Source organism: Phoca vitulina, unplaced genomic scaffold, assembly GCF_004348235.1.
Source record: "Phoca vitulina isolate PV1807 unplaced genomic scaffold, GSC_HSeal_1.0 scaffold12, whole genome shotgun sequence".
Classification (NCBI taxonomy): Eukaryota; Metazoa; Chordata; class Mammalia; order Carnivora; family Phocidae; genus Phoca; species Phoca vitulina.
The window spans coordinates 10,080,810-10,105,886 of NW_022589715.1; the positions used below are offsets into that span (position 1 = coordinate 10,080,810).

Genomic DNA, 25,077 nt, shown 5'->3' on the forward strand with positions numbered 1-25,077 from the left:
TCCCTATGCAATCCTGCTTCATAGGGTATTAATTTCTGAGTAATTTAGAATTGGCATATGTCTGAAATTTACTGCACCGATGGCTAAGCTGGTGTCAGGGTTGATATAAGGAAGGTAATCAGGGAGGCCCTGCCAATCTGGTGTGCTGCTGGCTTGTGGGGCTGCCTGGCTACGCTGGCCTGCCCGGGAGGGGCTTGGCTGGGCGCACCTCTGCACTCAAGCCTGGGATTCCAGGGTTCTTAAACAGCAAATCCTGCAGACTGAGCTTCAGGTAACACAAAGATCAATCGATCTAAGCCACCCAGAAGAAAATGTGAATCACTCATATCCAACCTCTTAAAGTATTTTTGAATGCTTTTTGAGATTTAATTTGCATATGGTAAAATGTACAGATTTTAGGGTATAGTTCAATGACAAGCATATACCCCTGTGTAATGAACACTCAAACCAAATATAAAACATTTCCATCTTTGCAGTTGGTCCTCACCTCACCGCCACAGCAGGGACAACTACCTTTGTGAGTTCTAGCCCCATAGCTTACTTTGGTCAATTCTTAAACTTCATGTAAATGGGAACACACAGTATGTATTTTTTGTCCACTTTATTTCATTCAACATAATGTCTTAATGTTCCTCAATGTTGTTGATACTTTTTTAATTTTTAGTGCTGAGTAGTAACATTAAATGAATTAACCACAATTTTTTAATCCATTCTCCCAGGGCTGAACATTTGGGTTGTGTCTGGTCTTTAAGCTGCAGTGAATAAGACACAGTGGATATTCTTGTAAAAGTCTTTCATTTTTCTTAGGGTAAATACCTAGAGAGGACTTGCTGGGTAATTGGGTATGTGAATGTCTAACTTTATAGAAACTGCCATTTTTCAGAGAGGTAGTACCATTTTATACTCATTTGAGCAATGCATGGGAGTTCTGGTTACTCGATAAACTGAGATATTTTAAGTATCTCAAAACTGTTACCAAAAAATCAGGTTGTATGAGTCATCAAGTTTGCTCTTATTCCAAATTATCTTGGCTGTTTTAACTTGTCTGGGCACTTTGCATTTCCATATACAATTTTGGACCTGCTTATCAGGTTTGTTTGTTTTTTAAACAAAAAGCCTGATTGTTTTGTGATTGCTTGGAATCTATTAAGCAATTTGGCAGTGCTGGGTCTTTCAAATCCAAGAAGATGGTTTATCTCTCTATTTATATAGGAATTTAATTTTTCTTCACATATTTTATAGTTTACAGTGTAGGGATCTTTCACATTTTTTACTAAATTTATTCAAATGGAATTGCTTTTTAAAATTTAATTACCAATTGTTTCTTAATGTCATATAGAAATGTAATTGAATCTTTTATATTGACCTCCTATATTCTCACTAAATTCACTTATTAGCTCTAGTATATTTTCTCTATATATAATCATATCACATGTACATGAAGAGAGTTTTACTTCTTCCTTGCCAATATTTATGCCTTTTAAAAATTCTTTTTTCTTGTCTTGTTGGACTGTCTAAGACCTCCGTTACAATATTGAATAGCGATGGTGAGAGTGAACATCCTTATTTTGTTCCAGATTTTAGAGAATAAGCATTCAGTATTTCCCCATTAAGTGTGAAAATTCACTGCAGGATTTTTGTGGGTGCCTTTGTTTTTTTTTTTTAAGATTTTTTATTTATTTTTTGACAGAGAGAGGCATAGCGAGAGAGGGAACACAAGCAGGGGGAGTGGGAGAGGGAGAAGCAGGCTCCCCGCGGTCCAGGGAACCTGACGCGGGGCTTGATCCCAGGACTCTGGGATCATGACCCGAGCCGAAGGCAGACGCTTAACAACTGAGCCACCCAGGTGCCCTGTGGGTGCCTTTTAATAGGCTGAGGAAGTTCCCTTCTACTCCTAGTTGGCTGAATACTTTTATCATGGATGTTGGATTTTGACTTAATTTTTCCCTCTATCTATTTAGCTGTTCATGTGAGATTTCTTCATTCTATTAATGAAATGAGTTACATTGATTACTTTTCAAATGCTGAGGCTGATTTGCATTCTTTTAAGTCCTTGGTCATAATGTATTATAATATTTTTATATTATTGGATACAAATTGGTAATATTTGTATAAGGATTTTTGTGTTTATACTTGTGAAGAGTATAATTTTCTTTCCTTTGAGATGTCCTTATTAGGTTTTGGTATAAGGGTTATACTGTCCTCATAATGTGACTAGGAAAGTGGTCCCTTCTCCTATATTTTCTCAAGGAGTTTTTACAAGATTGGTATTATTTCTTAGATTTGGTAGTATTTACTAAGAAGCCATCTGGACATTTTTTTTTAATAGGAAGATTTTTGATTACTCTGTTAACTTCCTTAACAAATATGAATCTTAAGATTACCAAGTTCTTCTCTCTCAGTTTTGTTAATTTGTGTTTTTCCAGGAATTTGTCCTTTTCCTCTAATTTGTAAAAATGTATCTAAGTTGTTAATAATATTTCCTTATTATAATATTAGTGTCTATAGGAGCTGTAGTGATGACCCTTCTTATTCCTAATATAGTTTTTGGCTTTTTTTAGGGGTCAATTTTTCTAGACGTTTATCAGTTTTGTTAATCTTTTCAAATAATATACTTTTGTATTGAATGCTTTTCTTACATTTTTGTCCATTTTCTGTTATTGATTTAATTTCTTGTCTTTATTATTTTCTCAGTTCTGTTTAGTTGGGGATTAATTTGCTTTCTTTTTCTAGCTTCTAGCTCATTGGTCTAAAACCTTTCTTTAGAAAATAAAACTGTAGTATTAAAAAAATTTCTGCTAACTTTGTTTTGTGTATTTTTAAGCTTTGTTATTTAGCACCTTCAGATTTTGGGTTATTATGTCTTCTAGAGGAATTTAGCCTGTTATATTCATTAAATGTTTCTCTTTGTTTCTGGTAATTTTTTTTTGTCTTGAAGTCTACTTTCTTTGCTATTGTTATAACCGTACCAGTTTTCTAATGCCTATTGTTTTCATGGTCTATCTCTTCCCACCCTTTTATTTTAACCGATCTGTCATTATATCAACCTACATGTGCCATTGTGAGATGTTTATAAATAACGTATGGTGAGGTCCTACTTTTTATCCAATTTGATAATCTTTTAATTTGGAATGTTAAGCTCATTTTTATTTACTGTAATTCCTAATAAGTCTAGCATTTTGTTACTTGCTCTGTTCTGTCTTTTCTTGGTTTTTCATTCCCTCTTTCTTTTTCCTAGTGAATACTGTAAGTATTGTAATATGCATCCTTATCTTGCCAGTACCCACCTTGAATTGGTATTATACCACTTTATAGATAATGTAAACTTCTAAGACTATAATTCTTTCTTTTGAGGGGAGTTATTGAGTATTTTTTTAGTATTTCATTTTATCTCTTCTCAGCTTTTACCTGTATTTCTTTTTCCTAAGAATCTGGAGTATGTGTATTTAAGCTACTTAGGTGATTCTACTGAACAGAGTTGAGAATCACAGGAGCTTTTTGGGAAGCTTCTTAGTGTGACCTGGAAATAAACTTCACTACAGATAAAAGGCAGCAATATTAAATTATTACGAAGACTTAAAGTGGATCAAAATAACCTGATATGAAACCTGATAATTTTTCACTTGCATGGCAAAGGAAAATAAAACTCTTCTTTGAATAAACCCAGTGGTTTATTTGTAACTATTACAAAAAGGCAGGAGTATCTACACATTGACTTCTTTGTCCACTATTCACAATCCATGACACAAGAAGTTAATAGACCACATAACAAAGAGTTGCCCTATATTCTACATTTATAAGTTTATATATACAAGTATATACACATGCATCTTTATGTATGACAGAAGTGTGATATATACAGCATGTTGCCTTTTTCTTCAGCTCTATTTAGTTTTTAGTTTGATTTAAGCTTAATTTACCTTGATTTTATAAGTGCTATATTGCTACTATTAGTAAACATTAAAGTTTCTCTTGATTTTAGGGAGATACCCTCCAAATGCCAACATCAGAGAAATAGAGAAGTCACAATCCTAGCTTAAGGTTTCAAGGGGAGAAATGAAAGGTGATTAATGGAAATTAATTAATAAACAATCATGGAATCCTAAAAAAAAAAAATCACAGGATCCTTACCACGTGCCATGCAGGGGTAACACAGTACTGAACAGGACAGGGTCAGGTCCACGCCTCATCAAGCTGTCAATCTAATTGACCCTAGGACCTTCCAGATTTTCCTGACCTTCACCGCCTTTGCACCCTCTGTGGTTTCTGGCCTTGCTCAGGGTCCCCATTGTGGTTCTGTTGCTCCTCCCTCTTTGTTTCCTTCTGTATCCCCCATTGCAGCAGGGGGTTGACCCACTGAAAACCTGGTTATTGGAATCTTCTGGAAGAAACACTTCATCAGGGGGAAGAGGTTTTCTGTGTTTTAAAACAAGCCCAGAGAGAAGCCAGTGTTTTCTCTGACATATTCTGGCTTTCCTGTTTCTCTCTAGTTTATAGCCCCTGTTGCCCCTTCTCTGACTTGTGAGGAAATAGTTCAATGAACCTGGTTGTAACGTGGCAAAATCTTATACTAAGTATACCTCTCCCCACTTCACACCCATTTTTTTTTTTTAAAGATTTTTTATTTATTTATTTGAGAGAGAGAGAATGAGAGAGAGCAAGCACATGAGAGGGGGGAGGGTCAGAGGGAGAAGCAGACTCCCTGCCGAGCAGGGAGCCCGATGCGGGACTCGATCCAGGGACTCCAGGATCATGACCTGAGCCGAAGGCAGTCGCTTAACCAACTGAGCCACCCAGGCGCCCCACACCCATTTTTTTAAAAAGGTTATCAGACCTTGCTTCTAGGCCCTACCTCCAAATTCCCAAGGGCACAGTGCTGCCAATCAACTGGCTTCAAGTGTCAGGGTCTGGGTAACCTCAACTTTGATGAAGTAGATGTTTATTCAATGTGCTGGGTCCTCCTCAAGCACAGAGAAATACTCATGAGAGTAGTCTAGAACTTAAGTGTATGGGTCTGGAGTTAGGTGAGCAAGAAAAACAGACCACCAGCTAAGTCAGCTGGCCCTGCCTCTCCTCCCTTCTAATGTGATAAAACATGAATAGTTAGAGCTTCACTTCACGGTTAAAGGCAGGTAATAGAAATGAGGTGGGATGGCTTCTTCCAGGGCACGTGTGTTTATGTATTCAGTAACTACAGGGTACCTTGCTAGTAGGTTTACCAGGTAAAATACAGTCACCCAAATTTGAATTTTAGATGTCCAATGGACAATTTTTTAGTCTAAGTATATCCCAATACTTAAACTAGAAATTATGCACTGTTTATCTGAAATTCACATTTAAACGGGTATCCTCTGTTTCTGTTTGTCAAATCTAGTGGCCCTGCTTACTAGGCTAGTGCTGGAGTCAGACATGGTCCCTGCCACATGGGGCATGCAGTGCCTTGTCTGGGGCTTGGCAGTAGCAGGTCGGCAGGCTACTCACCCTTGTCCTTATTCCCTTGCTTCCCAATTGCCTCCATAGGCCTGGAGACAGGGAGGACCTGTCTAGCCCCTAGTGAGCCCAACCAGCGCCACTCTGCATCACTCACATTGTCTTGCCTTTAACAAGGAGGGAAGGAAACTTGATGTCTTTTGGGGCTTGTTCAGTCCAGGAAGGGATGGGACCCTTCTCCCCACTGGCTGCTCAGCTGCTGGGCAGTGGGACTGACTGATGAAGTAAGGGCTGGCGTGGTGAGAGCCTCTGAGAAAGATGATGGGCTCCTGAGGAGGCTGCCAGGGCTTTTCTCCCTGCCCACCCCCTCCAGAGCTGGCAGACACGTCTCCTCCTCCCTTTATTACATGACCGTTGTGTCAGGCACATTTCCAGGCCCTGAGGACTCAGCAGCCAACAGTCCTGCTTGAGTGGCACGTGTGACTGGGTAGGATTCCTGTTTTCTGCCTTTGGCCATGGGTGCCACCCTTAGGTTTCTTGTTAACCTCTTCCCCTGGGGCCCAGGATAGCCAAGACCTGCTTCCCACGGCTGAGTGCCGATGGCGCCCTGCATGCTTCCTGGCTCAGGGGCACCCTGGTGGGCACTTGGCATGTGGGTCTTGCTGGACATGTATACTGCACTGCCTGGCTCATGCTCTCTATGTTCTTATCCACTGACTGTGATGGTAGAACACCTCCTGTGGTGGCCATTAGTGCTCAGTAAGTGTCGGTTGTTGTTACTTGCTATCACCCCTGAGACTCAATTGTCCTCCCCCACCCCACCAATTACCACATTCTGGAGAGTTTGCCTCCCACATGAAGATTACTCAAGGCCCTCCCTCCTTCTTACCTCACCTGGGCCCTACCCAGCTCCCCTTCATGTGCCCTGCCCCTCACATGTAGCCTGGTCCTCATCAAATCCATCCTCCACAAGCAACCACACCTAAATAGAATCTGAACTCCCACTTGACTGCTGGGACCCTCCCAAGGCCTCCCAGTGTCTTCTGTACTGGATAAACTTAAGCTCCCTCCTGCGGCCTTGGATCACCTTCCTCTGCCTGGCCCCTGACAACTCCACTCCACCTCTGTGTCTTCTCTCCTCCACATTGAGCTCCGTACTCAGCCCTGCCCTACTTCAGCTTTCCTCACAAGCAGCCTCCCCACCTTGTCTCCACATACATCTCTCACATCTTTGTCTTCCTTCCCCTGGCAGTTCATAGTCATCTTTTGAGATCTAGTTCAGGATGTCATCTCCTCCAAGATACCTTCTCTGAGTCTCTCCTAGAATAAGGAGCTCCCTGATAAGCTTCTTGCTGCAGCCAGGCCCCTCTTATCATTGTACTGTTACTCTTGGATTATGGTTGTGAATTCTTTGTGCATAGAAATTGTGGATCCTTAATTTGACATCTCCACATCTAAGAGTGCCTGGCTCTCTGCACAGGTTGCTTCAACTGACCTGAATGAAATTGCCTTGTGTCATTACATCACACTTGGCCATGAGGTTGTTTGGAGCTTTGCTTCCAAACTTTCTGTTGGTCCCTGAAGCAGAAGTTCCATGATGTGAAGGAGTTAGTCCAAGAGCTAGCTGGTCAGGGCAGTTGGTAGCTGATACCTCTCCTGGGAATCATTTAGTGGAATTTGCTACAAAAATGAACTTCCTAGCTTTTAATGTCAGTATTTTAAGTGTATCAGCCAAAAGGAATATTTTGGGTCTGCCTTGCCTCTTATTTATTCCAGGTCAAATGGGTGGCTGAGGTAGCCCAGGCTGGGTTCTGGGCCAGGAGGGGCCACAGCACGGTCGCTGTTAGCTTTCAGTTGAATTTAGTCATTATCTCTGGCAATCTCTTTTTACCCAACATCTTTAAGAATGAAATTCCAACAATAACTAACACATATCCAATTGCTTATCATGTATCACGCACTGTCCTTAGTAACTTCTTTTTTTTAAATTTAATTTTATTATGTTATGTTAATCACCATGCAATACATCATTAGTTTGGTGATCCACGATTCAATGTTTTCATGTAACACCCAGTGCTCCATGCAGTACGTGTCCTCCTTAATGTCCATCACCGGGCTAACCCATCCCCCCACCCCCCTCCCCTCTAAAACCCTCAGTTTGTTTCTCAGAGTCCATAGTCTCTCATGGTTCATCTCTCCCTCCGATTTCCCCCCCTTCATTTTTCCCTTCCTTCTCCTAATGTCCTCCATGCTATTCCTTATGTTCCACAAATAAGTGAAACCATATGATAATTGACTTTGTCTGCTTGACTTATTTGACTTAGCATAATCTCCTCCAGTCCCATCCATGTTGATGTAAAAGTTGAGTATTCATCCGTTCTGATGGCTGAGTAATATTCCATTGTATATATGGACCACATCTTCTTTATCCATTCATCTGTTGAAGGGCATCTCGGCTCTTTCCACAGTTTAGCTATTGTGGACATTGCTGCTATGAACATTGGGGTGCATATGGCCCTTCTTTTCACTACATCTGTGTCTTTGGGGTAAATACCCAAGAGTGTCTTTAGTAACTTCTTTAACACTGCAAGACAACTCATCAAGTTTCTCTTTGTTTTTTAATTGATGTTTCCATAGCACCTAGAACTGTGCCTGACACAAAGTAAGATTTCATTAATATTTATGGAATAAATGAATGGACAGAATGACACTTCATGGTTTCAAAAACTCACGAAAGTCCTGTCCCTGTCAAAGAATGGAGTTCAGGATGGGTGTTAAGATATTCTTCAGCAAATGAACACCACCATTTGTGCATTGAACTGTGTTTTTAATATAATCCTGAAATCTTATTGCCCCAAAGTCTTACTTGCTGTTTTTATGTAAAGCAGACTTTTGTAAATTGAATCCTGCCCTCTCACTGACTTAACAGTTTTAGAGATACTCTATCTGCATTTCTCCTGAATCTTACCGTGAGGGTGGGTTCTAATAATTCAAGTGGATGTAACCTGTAAACAAATACCTCACATTTCTAGAGGCATTGCCTATAAAAGAAACATATTTAGAAATGAATAATTTTTCCACAGAATCCTGAAATCTTAATTTATCTTCTGGGTCACTCTAAGTTTCTTATATCAGATTTTCATAAGATATGTACCTTCTGGACTCTAACATACCCTGCATTCAGAAGGCTTCTCAGTTCCTCTTTGCAAGGAGACATGGGGTATGATAAAGAATAAGAGTCATTGGGGGCACCTCTCTGTCTGGCAGATGGAGGCTCTCCCTCAGCAGGGCCCATGTCCTGAGAGTTTTAAGTAAAATCACAGGCCAGCATTGCAAAGAAATCTCACCAGACTTCTTTGCAATGAATTTTATAACATATGTAGAAGATATAGATAGATAGCTAGGAGAGAGTCTCATGAGTCTTTCTTTTCTTAAAGCCTATTTATTTCTTATTTCTCACCCATTTCTACCCTAGGCAAGGTCTAGGGCTGTGTGTCAGCAGGGAGTCATATATACATTTTTTAAAAATGGTCAGCTCTGGGATTCTCTGAGAACCATTGTATGGCAGTCACAGTCCAGGACATGGGTAATGGTACTATAGCATAGACTGAGAATGCTATAAACTTTCTCAGGGCACTGACACATTATTTGTCATGAAAAGAGCATGATGTTTAGGACTAGAGAGTCCTGGGTTTGAATCCTAGCTCTGTCCTGCTCTGGGAGACCTTGATTTAGGTATGTAATCTCAGCTGGACCTCTGTTTCCCCACCTGTAAAGTGGGGATATGATTTCCTATTTCATGGGGTTGTCATGAGGATGAAGTTAGATGATAAATGCAGAAGCTCTTTGCTTATAGTAGTTGCTCAATACAATTCGGTTTTTCTTCATCTAAGTGCCAGTTAAACAAATGATGGTTTCCCTGTTTTTCCATTTGTCTCAACTCAATGGTTTCAGTTATGAGGTTTGATAGCAGACTTGCCTATTTGCTGTAGAATGAGGCCCAGTGCAACAACTTTTGCATGTTCAGGTTTCATTAAGGAAACAAGGATATTCAGACATTGCAAGATTATCCTATGGATGGAAACAGGTAAATAAATACCTTGAGCCAAAATTGATTTTGTCATTAAGGAAATGAAAAGGCAAGCCACAGAATGGGAGGAAATGTTTGCAATACATATATCTGACACTGGGATATTATCTAGAATATGCAGTAACACTGAAAATACAATTCAACTAAAAATTAGATGAGCAAGCCAATAGAATATGTACAAAAGATTCAGGTGGACACTTGACAAAAGAAAATATATGAATGATCAGCCAATGCATACATGAAAAGATGCTAGTTATCAGGGAAATGCAAATTCAAACCATGAAGATACACCATTACATATCCACTAGATTGACTAATGTTAAAAAGACCAATTATTGGCAGACGTGGAAACAACTAGAACTCTCCTACACTGTGGGTAGGAATGTAAAATTGCACAACCACTTTGGAAAACTGGCAGTTTCTTAAAAAGTTAAAAATATATCTACCATATGACCCAGTCACTTCCCTCCTACATATTTACTGAAGGAAAATAAAGACATATGTCTCCTCTAAGATTTTTACATGAAATTCCATAGTGTTTTCTTTGTAATAGCCCTAAACTGGAAACAAGCAAAATGTTCATCAACAGTGAATGCAAAAATGAAATGTAATATATGCATTGCATAGAATGGAATTCTAGTCAGCAATAAAAAGGAACAGCTACTAATACATGCTACAGTATGGATGAATCTCAAAAACAATGTGCTGATGGAAAGAAGCAAGACATAACATACTGTATAATCTTATTTACATAAAATGTAAACTAATCTCTAGTAACAAACAGTGGGTTAGTGGTTGACTGGAGATGAGGATCAGTCAAGGAAGGAGGAATAGACTGTAAAAAGGCATGAGGCATTTTTTGGAAGGTATTGGAAATGTTCTGTAGCTTGATTCTAATATTATTCTCATGGGTATGTACAGTTGTCAAAATTCGTTAAATGGCATGCTTTGAATGAATGCAGTCTATTGTAAAATAAATTATCCTCAATAATGTTGATAAGGTAAGAAGATAAATTGTTTATTTAAAGCAAAAATAGCAATGAATTTTATAACATATGTAGAAGATATAGATAGATAGGTAGATAGATATTAAATAATTTCAACAGTAGCACTGTGGATGGGAGAATGAAATGGAAGTGTATTGTTGTATTATTGTAAGGTTCTTTGATTATCTGAGAAGTGGTATAACATTATTTGAAGGAAGAACATGTTAAGTTAAAGATGCATATTTTAGACCATAAAAATCACTATAAAACATAAAAGTAACATAGCTAAAACTCTAACAGTGGAATACTAAAACCTAAAGCAATTAATCAAAAGAAGACAGGAGCAGAGGGAAAAGAGAACAAAGAACATATGGGATAAATAGAGGGAAAAATTGCAAGATAATAGTTTCAAACTCAATCATGTTGATAATTACATTAGGTGTAAATGGTTTAAACACTCCTATTTAATTTGCTGATTGTCAGACATGATAAAAAAATCAAGACTAAACTAGATGCTTGCTATAAGAAACCCACCTAAAATATGAAGACAAATAGATTAAAAGTGTGAGAATAAAACATTTACACCTGCAAACATTAACCATAAGAGAGCTGGAGTGGATATGTTAATATTAGATAAAGTAGACTTCAGAAAAAAGAATATCAACAGAGATAAAGAGGAACATTTCATAATGACAAAGCAGTCTACTCATCAAAAAGACATAACAATCTAAATGTGCATGGTCTCACAAGATAGCCTCAAAATACATGAAGCAAAAATGGAAAGTATTGAAAGGAGAAATTAACAAATCCAAAATTATAGTTGCAAACATCAGTCAGTCTCTTTGAGTAGTTGATATAAAAATTGATATAATAAACAGTAATGATATAAAAGATACGAACATTACTAATGAACTTGACTTAAAAGAAATTTATAGAATATTCTATCCAACAACAGCAGAATGCACATTCTTTTCTTATTTTATTTTATTTATTTTATTTAAGTATAATTAACATACAGTGTTATATTAGTCTCAGGTGTACAATATATGTATGATTCAACAAGTCTATACATTTCTCAGTGCTCATCAAGATAAGCATACTCTTAATCCCCTTTACTTATTTCATTCATCCCCCCAGCCATCTCCCCTTTGGTAACCACCAGATTGTTCTCTATAGTTGAGAGTCTGGTTTTTTGTCTTTTTTTTCTTTGTTCACTTGTTTTATTTCTTAAATTCTACATATGAGTGAAATCATATGGGATATATCTTTCTCTGACTAACAGTTTACTAAGCATTATAGCCTCTGGGTCCATCCATGTTGCAAATGGTGAGATTTCATTCTTTTTATGGCTGAATAATATTCCATTTTATGTATATACACTACATCTTCTTTATCCATTCATCTATTGATGGATGCCTTTGTTGCTTCCATATCTTGGCTATTGTAAATAATGTTGCAGTAAACTCAAGGGTGCATATATCTTTTTGAATTAGTGTTTTCATTTTCTTTGGATAAATGCCCAGTAGTGGAATTACTGCATCATATGGTATTTCTATTTTTATTTTTTGAGGAGCTGCCATACTGTTTTCCACAGTGGCTGCACGAATTTGCATTCTCACAAACATTGCACAAGAGTTCCTTTTTCTCCCTATCCTTGCCAACGCTTGCTATTTCTTATGTTTTTTTATTTTAGCCATAATGACAGCTGTATAGTGATATCTCATTGTGGTTGTGATTTGCATTTTCCTGATAATTTTTGATGTTGAGTGTCTTCTCATATGTTTGTTAGCCTTCTGTATGCCTTTTTTGGAAAAATATCTGTTCTTTTCAAGTGCACATAGAACATTTATCAAGACAAACCATGTAAATTTAAAGGATTGAAATCATACAAAGTATGTTTTCTGATTAGAATGAAATTAGAAATTAATAACAAAAACATCTGGAATAATCCCATATATTAGGAAACTAGACAACACACATAATTTATAGGTCAAAGGAGAAGTCTCAAGGGAAATTAGAAAATATTTTGAACAAAATGAAAATGAAACAACATATCAGAATTTGTGGTGTACAGCTAAACCAGTTCTTAGAGGAAAAATTAAAATATTTACATTAGAAAAGGAGAAAATTAGAAAATCAATGGTGTAAATTTCCATTTTAATAAGTAGTAATTGATATAATAAACAGTAATGATATAAAAGATATGAACATTACTAATGAACTTGACTTAAAAGAAATTTATAGAATATTCTATCCAACAACAGCAGAATGCACATTCTTTTCTTATTTTATTTTATTTATTTTATTTAAGTATAATTAACATACAGTGTTACATTAGTCTCAGGTGGAACAAGGAACAAATCAAATTCAAATCAAGCAGAAAGAATAATAAAAATGAAAACAGAAATCATTGAAATAAGAAATAGCCAAAAAATAAACATAATTAAGCCAAAAATTATTTTTTCTTTCAAAAAATAGATAAAATTGATAGACCTTCAGCTAGATTAATTAAGAAAAAAGACACACAAATGATCAGCATCTGGAATAAATGAGAGGACATCACTACAGATCCTACAGTAGGATCCTACAGTATCCTTTCAAATGGATTGAAAGGATAAAATTAAATACTATGGTTATTATTATTGATATAATGTCAGTGTAATGCCAATATATTTTACAATATATATGAAATAGAAAATTTTATGAAAGACATGTTACCAAAAGTGACTGAAAAAGAACTGGAAAATCGAAATAGCTTCATCTGACATTGTTGGTGAAATATACCAAATACTTAAGAAAAGAAAACATACTAACTTTACACAATCTCTTTCATAAAATGAAGGAGAAGGGAAAACTTTCTAATTCATTTTAGGAGCATTACCTTGACACCAAAAACCAGGGAAAGACATTATGAGACCACTATCCCTTGTGAACAAAATGTTAGTAGATCACATACAGTGCATTTTACTCTATACAGTGATCAAGTGGTGTTTATCCCAGGAATGTTAGGCTTGTGTAACATTTGAAAATCAATCTATATGATTTGCCATATTAACATTATAAAGGAGAAACATCATATAATCATCTCAATAGATGGCACTCAATTGACAGAGAACAGTCAATGAATCAACACCTCTAACTGCCACTACTCTTATCAATCTCCAGAGTCTGAAGCTTCAGTTGAGAAGACCAGAAAGGCCATACTTCATGGTACTTTCCATGAGTTTGAGGTGCTTAGAGGAAAGTACCCAGCTCAGTGTGTTTACCACCCTTTATCAGAGGCCAGTCCTGGAATTTGGTAGAGCATAGTGAGAAAGAGTTCACTAAAGCTTTTATTCCCAGCAGTTGTTATAAACGATAACTCATTTTAAGAGACTTTAAAAACAAGCTCTATAAGAAATTGTTCAGAAGGGAGAGAGAGGGAAACCTGTACCTTCCATTATAGTATTTTGAAACATGGCAAAGAAGAAAACCAGAACTGAGGGGGTGTGCATGCAGATGGAGGGAGGCCCATAGACATTGTGCTGCATAGTAGTCATGGTCATAGGTGGCTGAGAGATGAAGGAAAATGGTGAATCTTACCACTTTGAAGGAAGAAGTTAATTCCTATTTGTATACATTTCTATTGGTGCTATAAGTAATTGCCACAAACTTGGTGGCTTAAAATAACACAAATTTGTTATCTTACAGTTCTAGAGATCAGAAGTCCAAAATAGGTCTCAATGATGAAAAATCAGTGTCAGCAGGGCTGCATTCCTTTTGGAGGCTCTAGGGGAGAATTGACTTCCTTGCATTTTCTAGCTTCTGGAGGCTCCCTCATTACTTGGCTTGTGGTCCCTTCATCCATTTCAAAGCCAGCAATGGCTGGTTGAGTCTCATGCTGCATCTCCCTGACTGCTTTGTTGTCCCATCTCCTTCTCCTGCCTCCCTCTCACTTATAGGGACCCTTGTGATTACATTTGGGCTCCCGGATGATCCAGGATAATCTCCCAATCGCAAGAGCCTAGATTTAATCACATCTGAAAAAAATCCCTTCTGCCACGTGGGGTAACATATTCTCAGGTTTCAGGGATGAGGACCTGGTCATCTTTGGGGGCCATTATTCCGCCTAGCATGCTTTCAACGGAAGTAGAATCAGAAAAATTTAAAAAAAAATGTAAGAGACGTAAAAGATTTTTGTGTGAAGGGAGGAGGGAAATAGTTTGGAATATGATCTTCTATGGTAGACGACAGCAGGGAGAGAGTTACACTGAGTGCCCATTTTTTGTTGGGTCAAGGGCTGTGAAGACAGATGCCAACGTGAGCAATGGGGCCTCTGAGGGGCTGGCAGAAAAGTAAGCCTGGACAGAAAGCAAGGGAGAAGTTTTCCAAGGGGCAGATGGTGTGGTGGAGCCTCACAGCGACAGGGTGCAGGGTGACGGTTCTGAAGGGCACATGGAGACTTTGGTAGCATCTGAGGAAGGAGCAGGTGTCACCCTGGGGGTGCCTCAGACGCGCCTGCGCCGTGGTTCCTGGGGGTTGGGGTGGGGGCACTGCTGCGTCGCTCACACGTCTGCACTCCTCTCGCAGGTATGCCGGGGTCCTCCTGGACGAGGACATCTTCCGTGGGAAGGAGCTCGTGGACAGTCGCCCGCTGCAGGCGCTGGTGGCGGGGCTGAAGGCCTACAGTACCTGGGAGAACGTCAGCTGCCTGCAGGACTGCCGCGAGTGCACAGGAGGCATGGTGAGCCCCGCGGGCCCCAGAGGCACCAGCCCCCCGGGTCCCCCTGCTGTAGCTAGTGCGAGGCCAGCACTGTGTGTCCGCGAGCAGGGCATGAGCTTCAGGCAGAAACCCGTTGTCTTCATAACCCTGGGTGCATCACCTAGCCTTGCGATCCGTGCGTCTGCCTCCTACCATGCTGCGAGGACTGATGGGGACCATTACGTTTGTAAAATGCTAGCCCCCACGGCCTGGCCCATAGAGGCCTGCAGTAAATGTCATTTAACTTGGTGGTGGCTGTTGTTGACAGTATGGGGAAGGGCCAATGAGGATCAGATGATGAAAGCACTTCTCCAATGTTTGAATCCCTTGGGAAGAATGCAGGAAATGACCCCAGGGGTGTCCAGCCCCAGGAAGAAGGCAGACAGGGATGTGCCAAGCATTTGGAGACTGCTTAGTATGTCCCCAGCACTGGGCCTCAGACTGGATTGTGCAGTGAGGGGCACGAGGTGTGAGAAATCTCACTTTGAGTCACTGGAGAGTTGAGGGGGACTCTGAGAAGAGCTGGAATCTGTGCCCGATTCCCCCACAACCTGAGAGCAGAGACCCCTGCAAGATGTGGGAAACAGGATTTGGAGAGTCTCTGCATCCTTACAAGGGCTCGGAGCTGGTTAGAAGGGGAACCCACGTGGGATCTGTGAGGGCATAGCGGGTGGGGTGTGGTGTTGTGGACCTGTGATGCAGTAGCATAGCAGGGCTATGGGGATCAGCTGTGGTGGAAACTGGGGTTCATCCCCAGATGACAGCCCTGCATTGGTGACCCCCAGGGACTACACTGCTTCATTGGCATGTGGGCTGGATGCAGGCACTGCTGGACCCTCCAAAAGACATTTCCTGGAGGAAGGAGGGAAGAAGGAGCCCCTATTGGGGTTTTGGCCTGAGTTTGATCCTGAACTTGGCTGAATATTGTCCTATAAACAGCAGCCCTGAACGTGCAGGGGAGGATGACAAGTTTTAGCCTCAGTGCGAAGGGGTCAAGAGCAAGTTAAGGGCAGTGGTAGAAAATAAAAGGGGAAGGATAAGTTTCCAGAAAGTCTGCTGCGCTGCCTCTCTGTATCAGAGCTGGGGCCTGTGGAGGGGTGAGGAGTGAGGGATGAAGGGCAAGGAATGAGGAAGGGCTGGGCCTTCATAATAGGCACAGCCCTAGAGTTTCTCCAACATGAACAACATGCATGAGGGCCTCCTGTGAAAGCCAGTGTGATCATTTCTCACCTGTGATCATTTCTCAGGTATAATATCACCTGAAAGTAGGTGGCTAAGTAAAGGTGTGCCCATGATGCAGGGAGGCCTAGTTAGGTGTGCACTCTGTGTCCGTGACGATGGTGGGGGTGATGGTGGTGGACATGCCTGCTTTGCTCCCGTGGATGTTGTGTGGGAGTCCACATGGAAGGAAAGAGAATGCAGAACAAAGTAACAGCTAGCGCTGGGGTACAGCTGGGCCGGGAGCTGAGCTCCTCTGAGGCAGTCAGGTGCCGTGGCTCATCATGACTTTCCTTAGTGCCCTGGCAAGGTGGGAGGCTCCTGCCACTTGGCTGGTTTCCACCTGTAGCTCCAGGAAGGCGGTTATCTCTTGGAACAGGAGTTTGCTGGCAGCAGTTAGGAACAGAACTCAGGGATTCTGGGGTCGAACAAGAAAGTTTAGGTTAGCAGGTGGGAGGTAAGACCAGAAGTGACCCCTCAGGCAGAGGTAGCCCCCATAGGGGAGGGTTGGGGCTCTGCTGGGGCTGCTGAGCCGATGCAGATATTGTGGCTTCTGACAGATGACTCAACCTGAGGGTATGCTCAAAACCACCTGTGGTCCTCTCGTCTTCCTCCCTTGGCTCATTCCCTTTGATGCATTTCATGGACTGACGTGCCCAGTGGTGTCCTGCCCCTGGGCTTTCATACCCTCCCAGATGACCTGATGGACAGATAGGATGGTGGACAGATAGACTGATGGCAAATAGGATGGTGGATAGACAGATTGGTTGATTGAATTGTTGCCCTGTGCATTCATTATCTCTGATAATTTAGTTTCACTGGAATGTTACTAATTTGGCTCTTTGGGATTTAAGACTGTGTATTTGAAAATGGGAAAGGGAAAAAGGCTGCTAAATGTCTTGCAGGCATTGACACTTAACAAAAGTGATCAGTTCTTCCTGTCTGCTTAGCTTATCTCGGGCCGGAGGGGAAGATTCAAGACACAGCAGCCTCCAGCATTTGGTCTAGGCAAGAGTTCAGCATCCCAGCATTGTTGCTCTTAAATTGTTCTGGGCAAACCTTTGGATTCTGAGGTTCTTTCTCTCCACATTGAATGTTTCCGTAGCAGTTGGTTGTCTATTTTAATAATATTATCACTGTGCGTCAAGAAACCATGAGAAAGTCTTAGGTTGGCTCTTGCTACAGAAGCTTCCTCGATTGTTGCTTTCTTTGGGTGATGGGTTGAATGTCGCAAGGGTGACATTTAGTTGCTAAAAGAACATAGTGCTAAAAGAAGCATCATCTATCACTTTTTGTGCATAAAACCTGGGATAAATGAGATCTCATACAAACTTTTTTTCCAAAATTAGATCATCAAGTGAACAATACTGGTTGGAACTTACATAATTCATGTTTGTGCAAGCACATCATTGCCTTAGTGACTGCTGATGAAGAGTCATTGTTCAGTATTTCTAAGTTCTGTCTGTGTGTGGAGCAGTGTGCAAGGTACATGCTCCCTGTCCTGAGGGCCGGATAATGCGAGGGCGGACACCATACATTGTGCATGGAACTGGGTGGCCCTAAGATTTCAGTGAAATGAACATTCGGGGACTCCCACTCTGACCAGGTTGAAGTTACATGAAGTTACCCTCCTGACTAAAATAGCAAGACACTGGACATCAGGCAGTGAGAGTGAGGAAATTAATTAAATTAAATTAAATTAAATTAGTCTTACATTTGTCCCAGTTTACTACCTCGAGAGTTTCCACACCATGCCTTAGGAGGGGCAACTGAGGCAGAGCCCAGCGAACTCTCTGATTTGAAGACACGATGCTGAGAGTCGAGGGAGACCAAAGCACCTGGAATTCATGGGATAGAATAGGAGACAGAAGAGAACTGGTCGGTCAGAGAGAGAACTCAGGCATCTGCAGTGACCCCCTTCAAACATATAGCTGAGCACTGACTATTGCATGTGTGTGAGGGAAAGAATCACCTGGAAGGATTGGAGGGAACAGTATGTGGTCCTCACATGGGACTGGGAATAGTGCCTTTTCCCACAAGCCAGTCTGGAATACTTTAAGACTCAGCCTGAGAATAAAAGAAATGTTATGTATAAAAGAACAAAGTTAAGGATGACAGCACATTTCTCTTTGGGAAAAAAAAAATAAAAACAAGAAGTGGAGCAACATTTTAAAAAGTATTAAAGGAAAAAAATCAAGATAAAATTCTATACTCTGAAAAATTATGTTTCAAAAAAAAAAAAGGTTATAACAAAGACATGTTTGGACTTGCCAAAGTTGAAAGGATTCATCACCAGCAGACTTTCACTGTAAGAAATATTAAAGGAAACTCTTCACACAGAGGGAAAATGATATCAGATAGAAATATGGATCTGCACAAAACAATGAAAAGCACCAAAAATAGGTTTTTTTTAAGATTTCATTTATTTATTTTAGAGAGAGAGAGAGGGAGAGCACAGCAGGGGGGAGGGACAGAGGGAGAGAGAGAATTTCAAGCAGACCCCACACTGAGTGGGGAGCCTGACTTGGGGCTCGATCTCATGATCCTGAGATCATGACCTGAGCCCAAATCAAGAGTCAGTTGCTTAACCAACTGAGCCACCCAGGTGCTCCATAACTTTCTAATATATATAAGATTTTTCTTAGTATTTAAATTTCTTTAAAAGGTAATTGAGGTGTGCCTGGGTCACTCGGTCGGTTAGTGTCCAACTCATGATTTCTGCTCAGGTCATGATCTCAGTGTTGTGAAATGGAGCCCCAAGTTGAGCTCTGTGCTTAGGGGGGAGTCTACTTGAGAGTCTCTCCTTCTCTCTCTGGCCCTCCCCCACCCCCAACTCCTGCTCATGCACACACTCTCTCTCTCTCTCAAATAAATAAATCTTTTAAAAAAATAAGTAATTGACTCTCAACAAAAATAATAGCAATGTAGAGTGAGTTTTATAACATGTATAAAAGTAAAATGTATGACAATAATCACGTAAAGACCAGAAGGGGAGAAAAGGAAGTGTACTTTTGTAAGGTTCTTATGCTACACCTGATGTGGTATAATATCACCTGAAAGTAGGCTGTGGGAAGTTGAAGATTTATACCATAAACCCTAAAGCTACCACTAAAATAATACAACAAGGAGTTATAAGCCAACATAGGAGTTAATATGGAATTCAGCAATACTAAGTTAATCCAAAAGAAAGCAGGAGAAGAAGAAGTAGCGGAGAATGAAGAGATTGTTCAAATAAAAAACAAATAGCCATATGGTAGATATAAACCAAACCATGTTCATAAATGGTTTAAATGCAAATACCCCAATTAAAATCAGGGATTGCCAGATTGGATAAAAAAGCAAGACCCAGCTACATACCTACAAGAAACACACTTCGAATATAAAGACTCAAAGAGGTTAAAAGTAAAAGGATGGAAAAAGATATGCCATGCTCACACTAATCAAAAGAAAGCTGGAGTGACTATTACTATCAGACAAAGCAGATTTCAGAGCCAAGAATATTGCCAGGGATAAATAAGTCCATTTCATAATGACAAGGGGGCCAATTCGAGAGGATATAATAATCCTCGGCCTAATAACAACCTTAGCAGGTTAACGGTAAGCAGGTTAATAACAACTTTAGCTACTTTGGTTATCCCCACTTTGCAGACGAGGAAACGGGGGTTCAGAGCAGTTGGTCATCTGACCCCAGAGTCCATGCTGATATGGTGAAGCTATGCCCCGAGGAGGAGTGGGAAATCACACTGAGGTGTCTGGGAGGCTCTCCAAGGAGATGAAGTTCACCTTCACTGTGTGGAATGAACAGATAGCACTGGGTGAGTGGGACCCCAGTGCACCCTGCATTTGCACACAGGTCCTACTTCAGTTTAACAAGCCTCCTAATGTTACAAGGCCCACACTTAACCAAAGATGAGGTCTGAACTCCAGGGGGGCTTAGTGCCTCTGGGACTCCAGACCTGCCCTTCCAACTGACTCTTCATGCTGAAGAAAGGCAGCTTCTTCCCATGTCAGACATAGCATATGCAGGGGCCCAGGATCCAGGGGCTGCGGGGTCTCTCTGCTTTTTATTTGTTTTAGTTAACAGTCATAAAGGATTTTCTATAAATGTAGGCACCTTTTTAAGTGCTTCACATATAGTAACTTAGCTAACTCCTAAGTTAGATGAGTACTGTTATCAGATTTACTTTTCAAAGGAGGAAACTGAGGCCAGAAAGAGATTAAATAACTGACCCAAGGTTAAGGGGCTAAAAAGTGGCAGAGCCAGGCTTTAAACGCAGAGAATCTGTCTCCAGAGGCCATGCACCAAACCACTGTGCCATATGCAAACCAAGTGTTCCCTATGCTCCAGAAAATAGCTGGGTTCATGTTGATGGGATGAGCACAGTCTGAATCCAGCATGCCACTTTAGAGCTGTGTGACCTTGGCCGGGTCTCTCCTGTTCCTGAGTGTGTAGACGAGCCTTGCTGAGCTGCTCAGAAGTTAGCATTAAACTGGGTCCTCCCATAATGGGGGAGGTTAACAGGCAGGACCAGACCCTTTTCCTCTCAGACCCTCTGAGGTGATTCCTGGCTCTTGCCCTTTATTGTAGGGCTGAGGGAAGTAAGGCGGGATGTGGTTACATTACTAACCCTGAACTTCTTTGGTAAGTCAGGGAGGAGCTGGGACAGGAGTTGGGAAAGCAAAGCCCATTCTTGGCGTGCAGCCGGGCACCATTCCCAATGGCGAGGGCTTCATGCTCACACATGTTCTGCATTTTGGATTTTAATCTCAGTATGTAAGTGGAGAATCCAACTGGCCTCATTTGGACATGATGAAAACCCTTCACCTGCCCATGTGGGAACGCTGGGAGCTGAATTCTGCGGGCTCTGGGTAGTCACATGACTCGGGCCTCAGCTGCTTCTCTTTGCTTCCACCTTCTTTCTTTAAAAATTGGTGGAGCCAACCAAGTTCTTAGGACTGTTGCTATTTAACTGTACTTGTACATTGTCTGTTTTCTCCATATCCAAGCAAATTCAGATTGAATTTCCTACAGTTGTCTGAGAGAGGAATAGGGAAGCAGAACCCCAGATTACAGAATCCTCTTATGGGGCTGCATCATGAAAAGGGGCAATATGAGAGGTGGGGGGGAGAGCATTCATCACCGAAGGGGTGAGACCTCCTGGTCAGGGCTCTGTGACCCTGGATCTTACCACCGGGAACCTCAATTTTCTTATCTTTTAAAGCCTAGCCATGATAGGCACTCAGTAAATACTAGAATGTCCTCTTATTTTTTCCTGGATGTGATTACACTGAAGGATCCAACTCTCTCACCCCGACCCCCATGACCCATTAGACTCACGTGGGAGCTCCCTGGTTAGAGCTCCTCAGGGTACAGCCTTGGAGAGTGGAAGCAAGTCACATTCTCAGCAGATATGACTCCAAATCATCAGGGTCTGCAAAAACAGGCTCGGGCCTAGACAGGCTGCATGGTTCCTGCTGATCCTGCCACTGGAGTACAACTTAGCAGGAGCCCTAGCTGTTGACCCTGTACAGCCACATTCTTCACAGGGAACTGTTAGACTATCCTTTGGCCCTTGCGCATTCCCTGTACCTGGATGCCCATGGCCAGGAGCTGTGTTCTTTATGTTGTCCCCCTTGATATCAACACTGGGAGATACCACTCCTGGGCTCACCGGGCCCTGAGGATGGGTCTCCACAGCAGGATTTTAGGCTCCCCTCCATCAGGGCCCCTCTGTGAGAGCCTTCTCATCTCAGCCCGTGGCAGCTCCATTCTGTTTCAGAATCCTGCATGGAAGAGCAGAACTGGCTGAAGCAGAATAAAGAAATTTCCGTACAAAATTGGAGCAAGCGAAAGTCTCAGAAGAGATCTACAACCCAGCCTGATGATGAGGTTATCAGCAAACACACACTGACCATTCCTTTCATGTTAGACACAGAGCTGCTGTTTGCTGTTTGGAGATGTCATCCAGCTGGGCCATGACTGAGTCATTATATTTTAAAGATCACATAAGAGAGCACTAAAACAATTACAAGTGTTTGTAAATTAAAAAAAAAAAAAAGAAGTGGTGTGTTGCGGAGCCCCTCAGTTATTTAGTAGACTTAATCCCAAAACTAACTCCTCAGGGAGATTCAACACGACCTCATTTATCTGGCATTGACCATTTCTTGGAACAGAGCCAAGGCCTGAAATAAGCAAAACAGAACTCTGGGAATCCCAAAGAGATGACGTGAGGTCCGCGTGCTGAAGCTCAAGCCCTTACTCATTCCTGAAGGAGCCTGGCCAGCTTCCTCTGGAGCCTGGTCATGCTTGTTGACTCTCACACATGGTTCCTGGTTTCCTGAGGTGCTGCTGCAGAGTAGTAAGGAGAGCGGAACTCCGCATGCAAGCAGCTAAGAGTGCTGGTGACCGAAGGAGAGGCAGAAGAACTAGAAAAACCAGACTGAAAAATCCAAGAGCACAGTGGGCCCCGCTTCAGGCCCAAGGAAGAATCAAAACTCTGGTGGAACATGAAGTCCTCTCAGAAAAATGGGCTCTGTGCAGCAGGCAGGCTGGTGCAAGGAGGATAGTCATTTGAGGGTCACCCCTTTGTCCTGGCTGCTGCAGATTTACTATTCCCTGGAATAAAATAGATAGTATTTCTTTAACTGCCCAGCTTTTCATAGCAATCCCCTGGATGTATATCTCTCAAAATAGATAAGTAGGTCAGCCTGACTTGGATCTAATATGGCAGAGACCATTTTACTCCCCATTCAATTTCTTAAGAAGAGACAGAGCCAAGAAAAATCCTGGCTGGTGCCTGGGTTATGTGGAGCTAGTGATTCTGGCGGAGGATTCTAGGTATGGAGGTCATGGATCCAGCTGGCTAGTGTTGCACGTGTGGGCAGGGTAGGGGTGAGTTGGGCTTCACCCTAATGCCAAGTAACTGGGTAACATTACTGGGTAATGCCAAGTACCTGGAAGAGGTTCAGGTATGGCCCATACTCAGAAGGGGTCCCAGGATCTGACAGACCTCCTAGGAGGGGACTGGCTGGGATCCAAGTGCTGCTGACCCCAGTAGAAGGAACCTCTCTGTGGCTGCTATGACACCTTCTTCAGCCAGACTCTTTGCTCAGCCCTGACCTGATTTTTCTAGAACATCAGTGGGTCTCTGATCAACTTCATTGATCAGAGGACCCTTTCTCTGGACAGAGTTAGGGCCTACAAGAAGAATCTCAACATTTTGGGACTCTGGATTAAACCCTAGGTTTCTCCTCATTTCTGCTGTCACTTTCTGGTCATTATGCAGACAACAACCAGTTTGATTGTAGGGATTTAGAAAAACAGCATAGTAAAAATACTTTATGATGATAAATTATTTCTCAACTTTGAAAGAACCTTGCTCAAGATTAGAGGAATCAGCTCTCTTTTTTCAAAACAGCTTTCTGTTTTTGACTCCCTGACATTCTGAGTCCCTGCTAGGTAGAGTGCCAGGGCCTATATAGGTGTTAACACCTGTAATCCTCCAACAGTCCTATAAGCAAGAATTATTATCCTTATGGTTTTCCCATGGATTGAAGATCTAAGGCCAGAGATGAGATGCTATTTCTCCAGAGCTAGTAGAAGGTGGAGGCAGGTTCTGATTCAAGTCTCCCAAATCCAAGGCTCTTGTCCCTAATTCAGGACCTTACTTTTCTAGGGGTGGGAGATGATAACTTTGTTTCTGGCCCCTGGGTTCCATGTTAATCAATATTCTATGCTTACCCCCTTCATTTAACATAATCCATGATTTTAAAACAAACCTCTGTGTTTTGCTGTCAACCTGTGGTCACTGGAAAAAATAATCTCCCTGTGAGAAAATCCACATGTCATATTTGTGAGTGTCTTATGTTAGTAGGTCTTATCTTGTCAGGTAAATTAGAGTGGGAGAGTAGCAGGCAGTAAAACTGACCCTCATCACTGATAAAGAAACGAGAGATTACTAAAATGACCCAAGGACAATCCATTTTATTGGCATCATTCCTTTGAAGATCTCAGCCCAAATTTCTTAAGGTCATAAAGAAGGTGATTATAAATTTTATATGAAATGGATAACATTCAGACATATGAGAAGATAATGGATAAAGCTGGCATCGATCCTAGGTCAATGTGCCAATTTTTGAATCTACTGTATTCTTACTTTACCCTCCCTTGAGATGGTTCAGAACACTCCAGAAAGATATTCACCCATCACATCAAGAAAATAAGGAGGGGGAAAAATGAAGCTTCACGGTTGACTTTCTGATGTTGTGATCATTTTAATTAAAATCCTTTTGGATTCCAGTTAGAGAGACTCATTTCAGAGTTGCTCAATCGAGAAAGGAGAATACAGACTTAGAGAAAGAGAGAGAGAGCTGAGAGATGAGATGTGTTCTGGAATCTGAGGACCAGGAACTGGGAAGGGATCTGGAGTGGGGGCAGGAACTTCTCTTGGGTCCCATAGTCTCAGCCTTTGCTGAGTGTCTGCTCATTCTCCTTGTTCCTCTGCACTTGTAGCTGCCCTTTGGCTATCAAGTTCATAGCATCTCCATTCTAGCTCTACTCTGAGATGGTATCTCATAAATCTAGCGCTAAATCCCTGGCTCAGTCTGAGTTA

At 41.3% G+C, this 25,077-nt stretch overlaps 1 protein-coding gene across 1 annotated transcript in view; it reads left to right on the forward strand.

The window, feature by feature from the left end:
* Nucleotides 1-25,077, forward strand: part of ACOXL (acyl-CoA oxidase like) — a 342,867-nt gene that overhangs the window by 151,141 nt on the left and 166,649 nt on the right. The window contains exon 12 of the mRNA XM_032410454.1: nt 15,076-15,229. Within this exon, the coding sequence (XP_032266345.1) occupies nt 15,076-15,229 (154 nt within the window). The remainder of the gene's footprint in view (nt 1-15,075; nt 15,230-25,077) is intronic.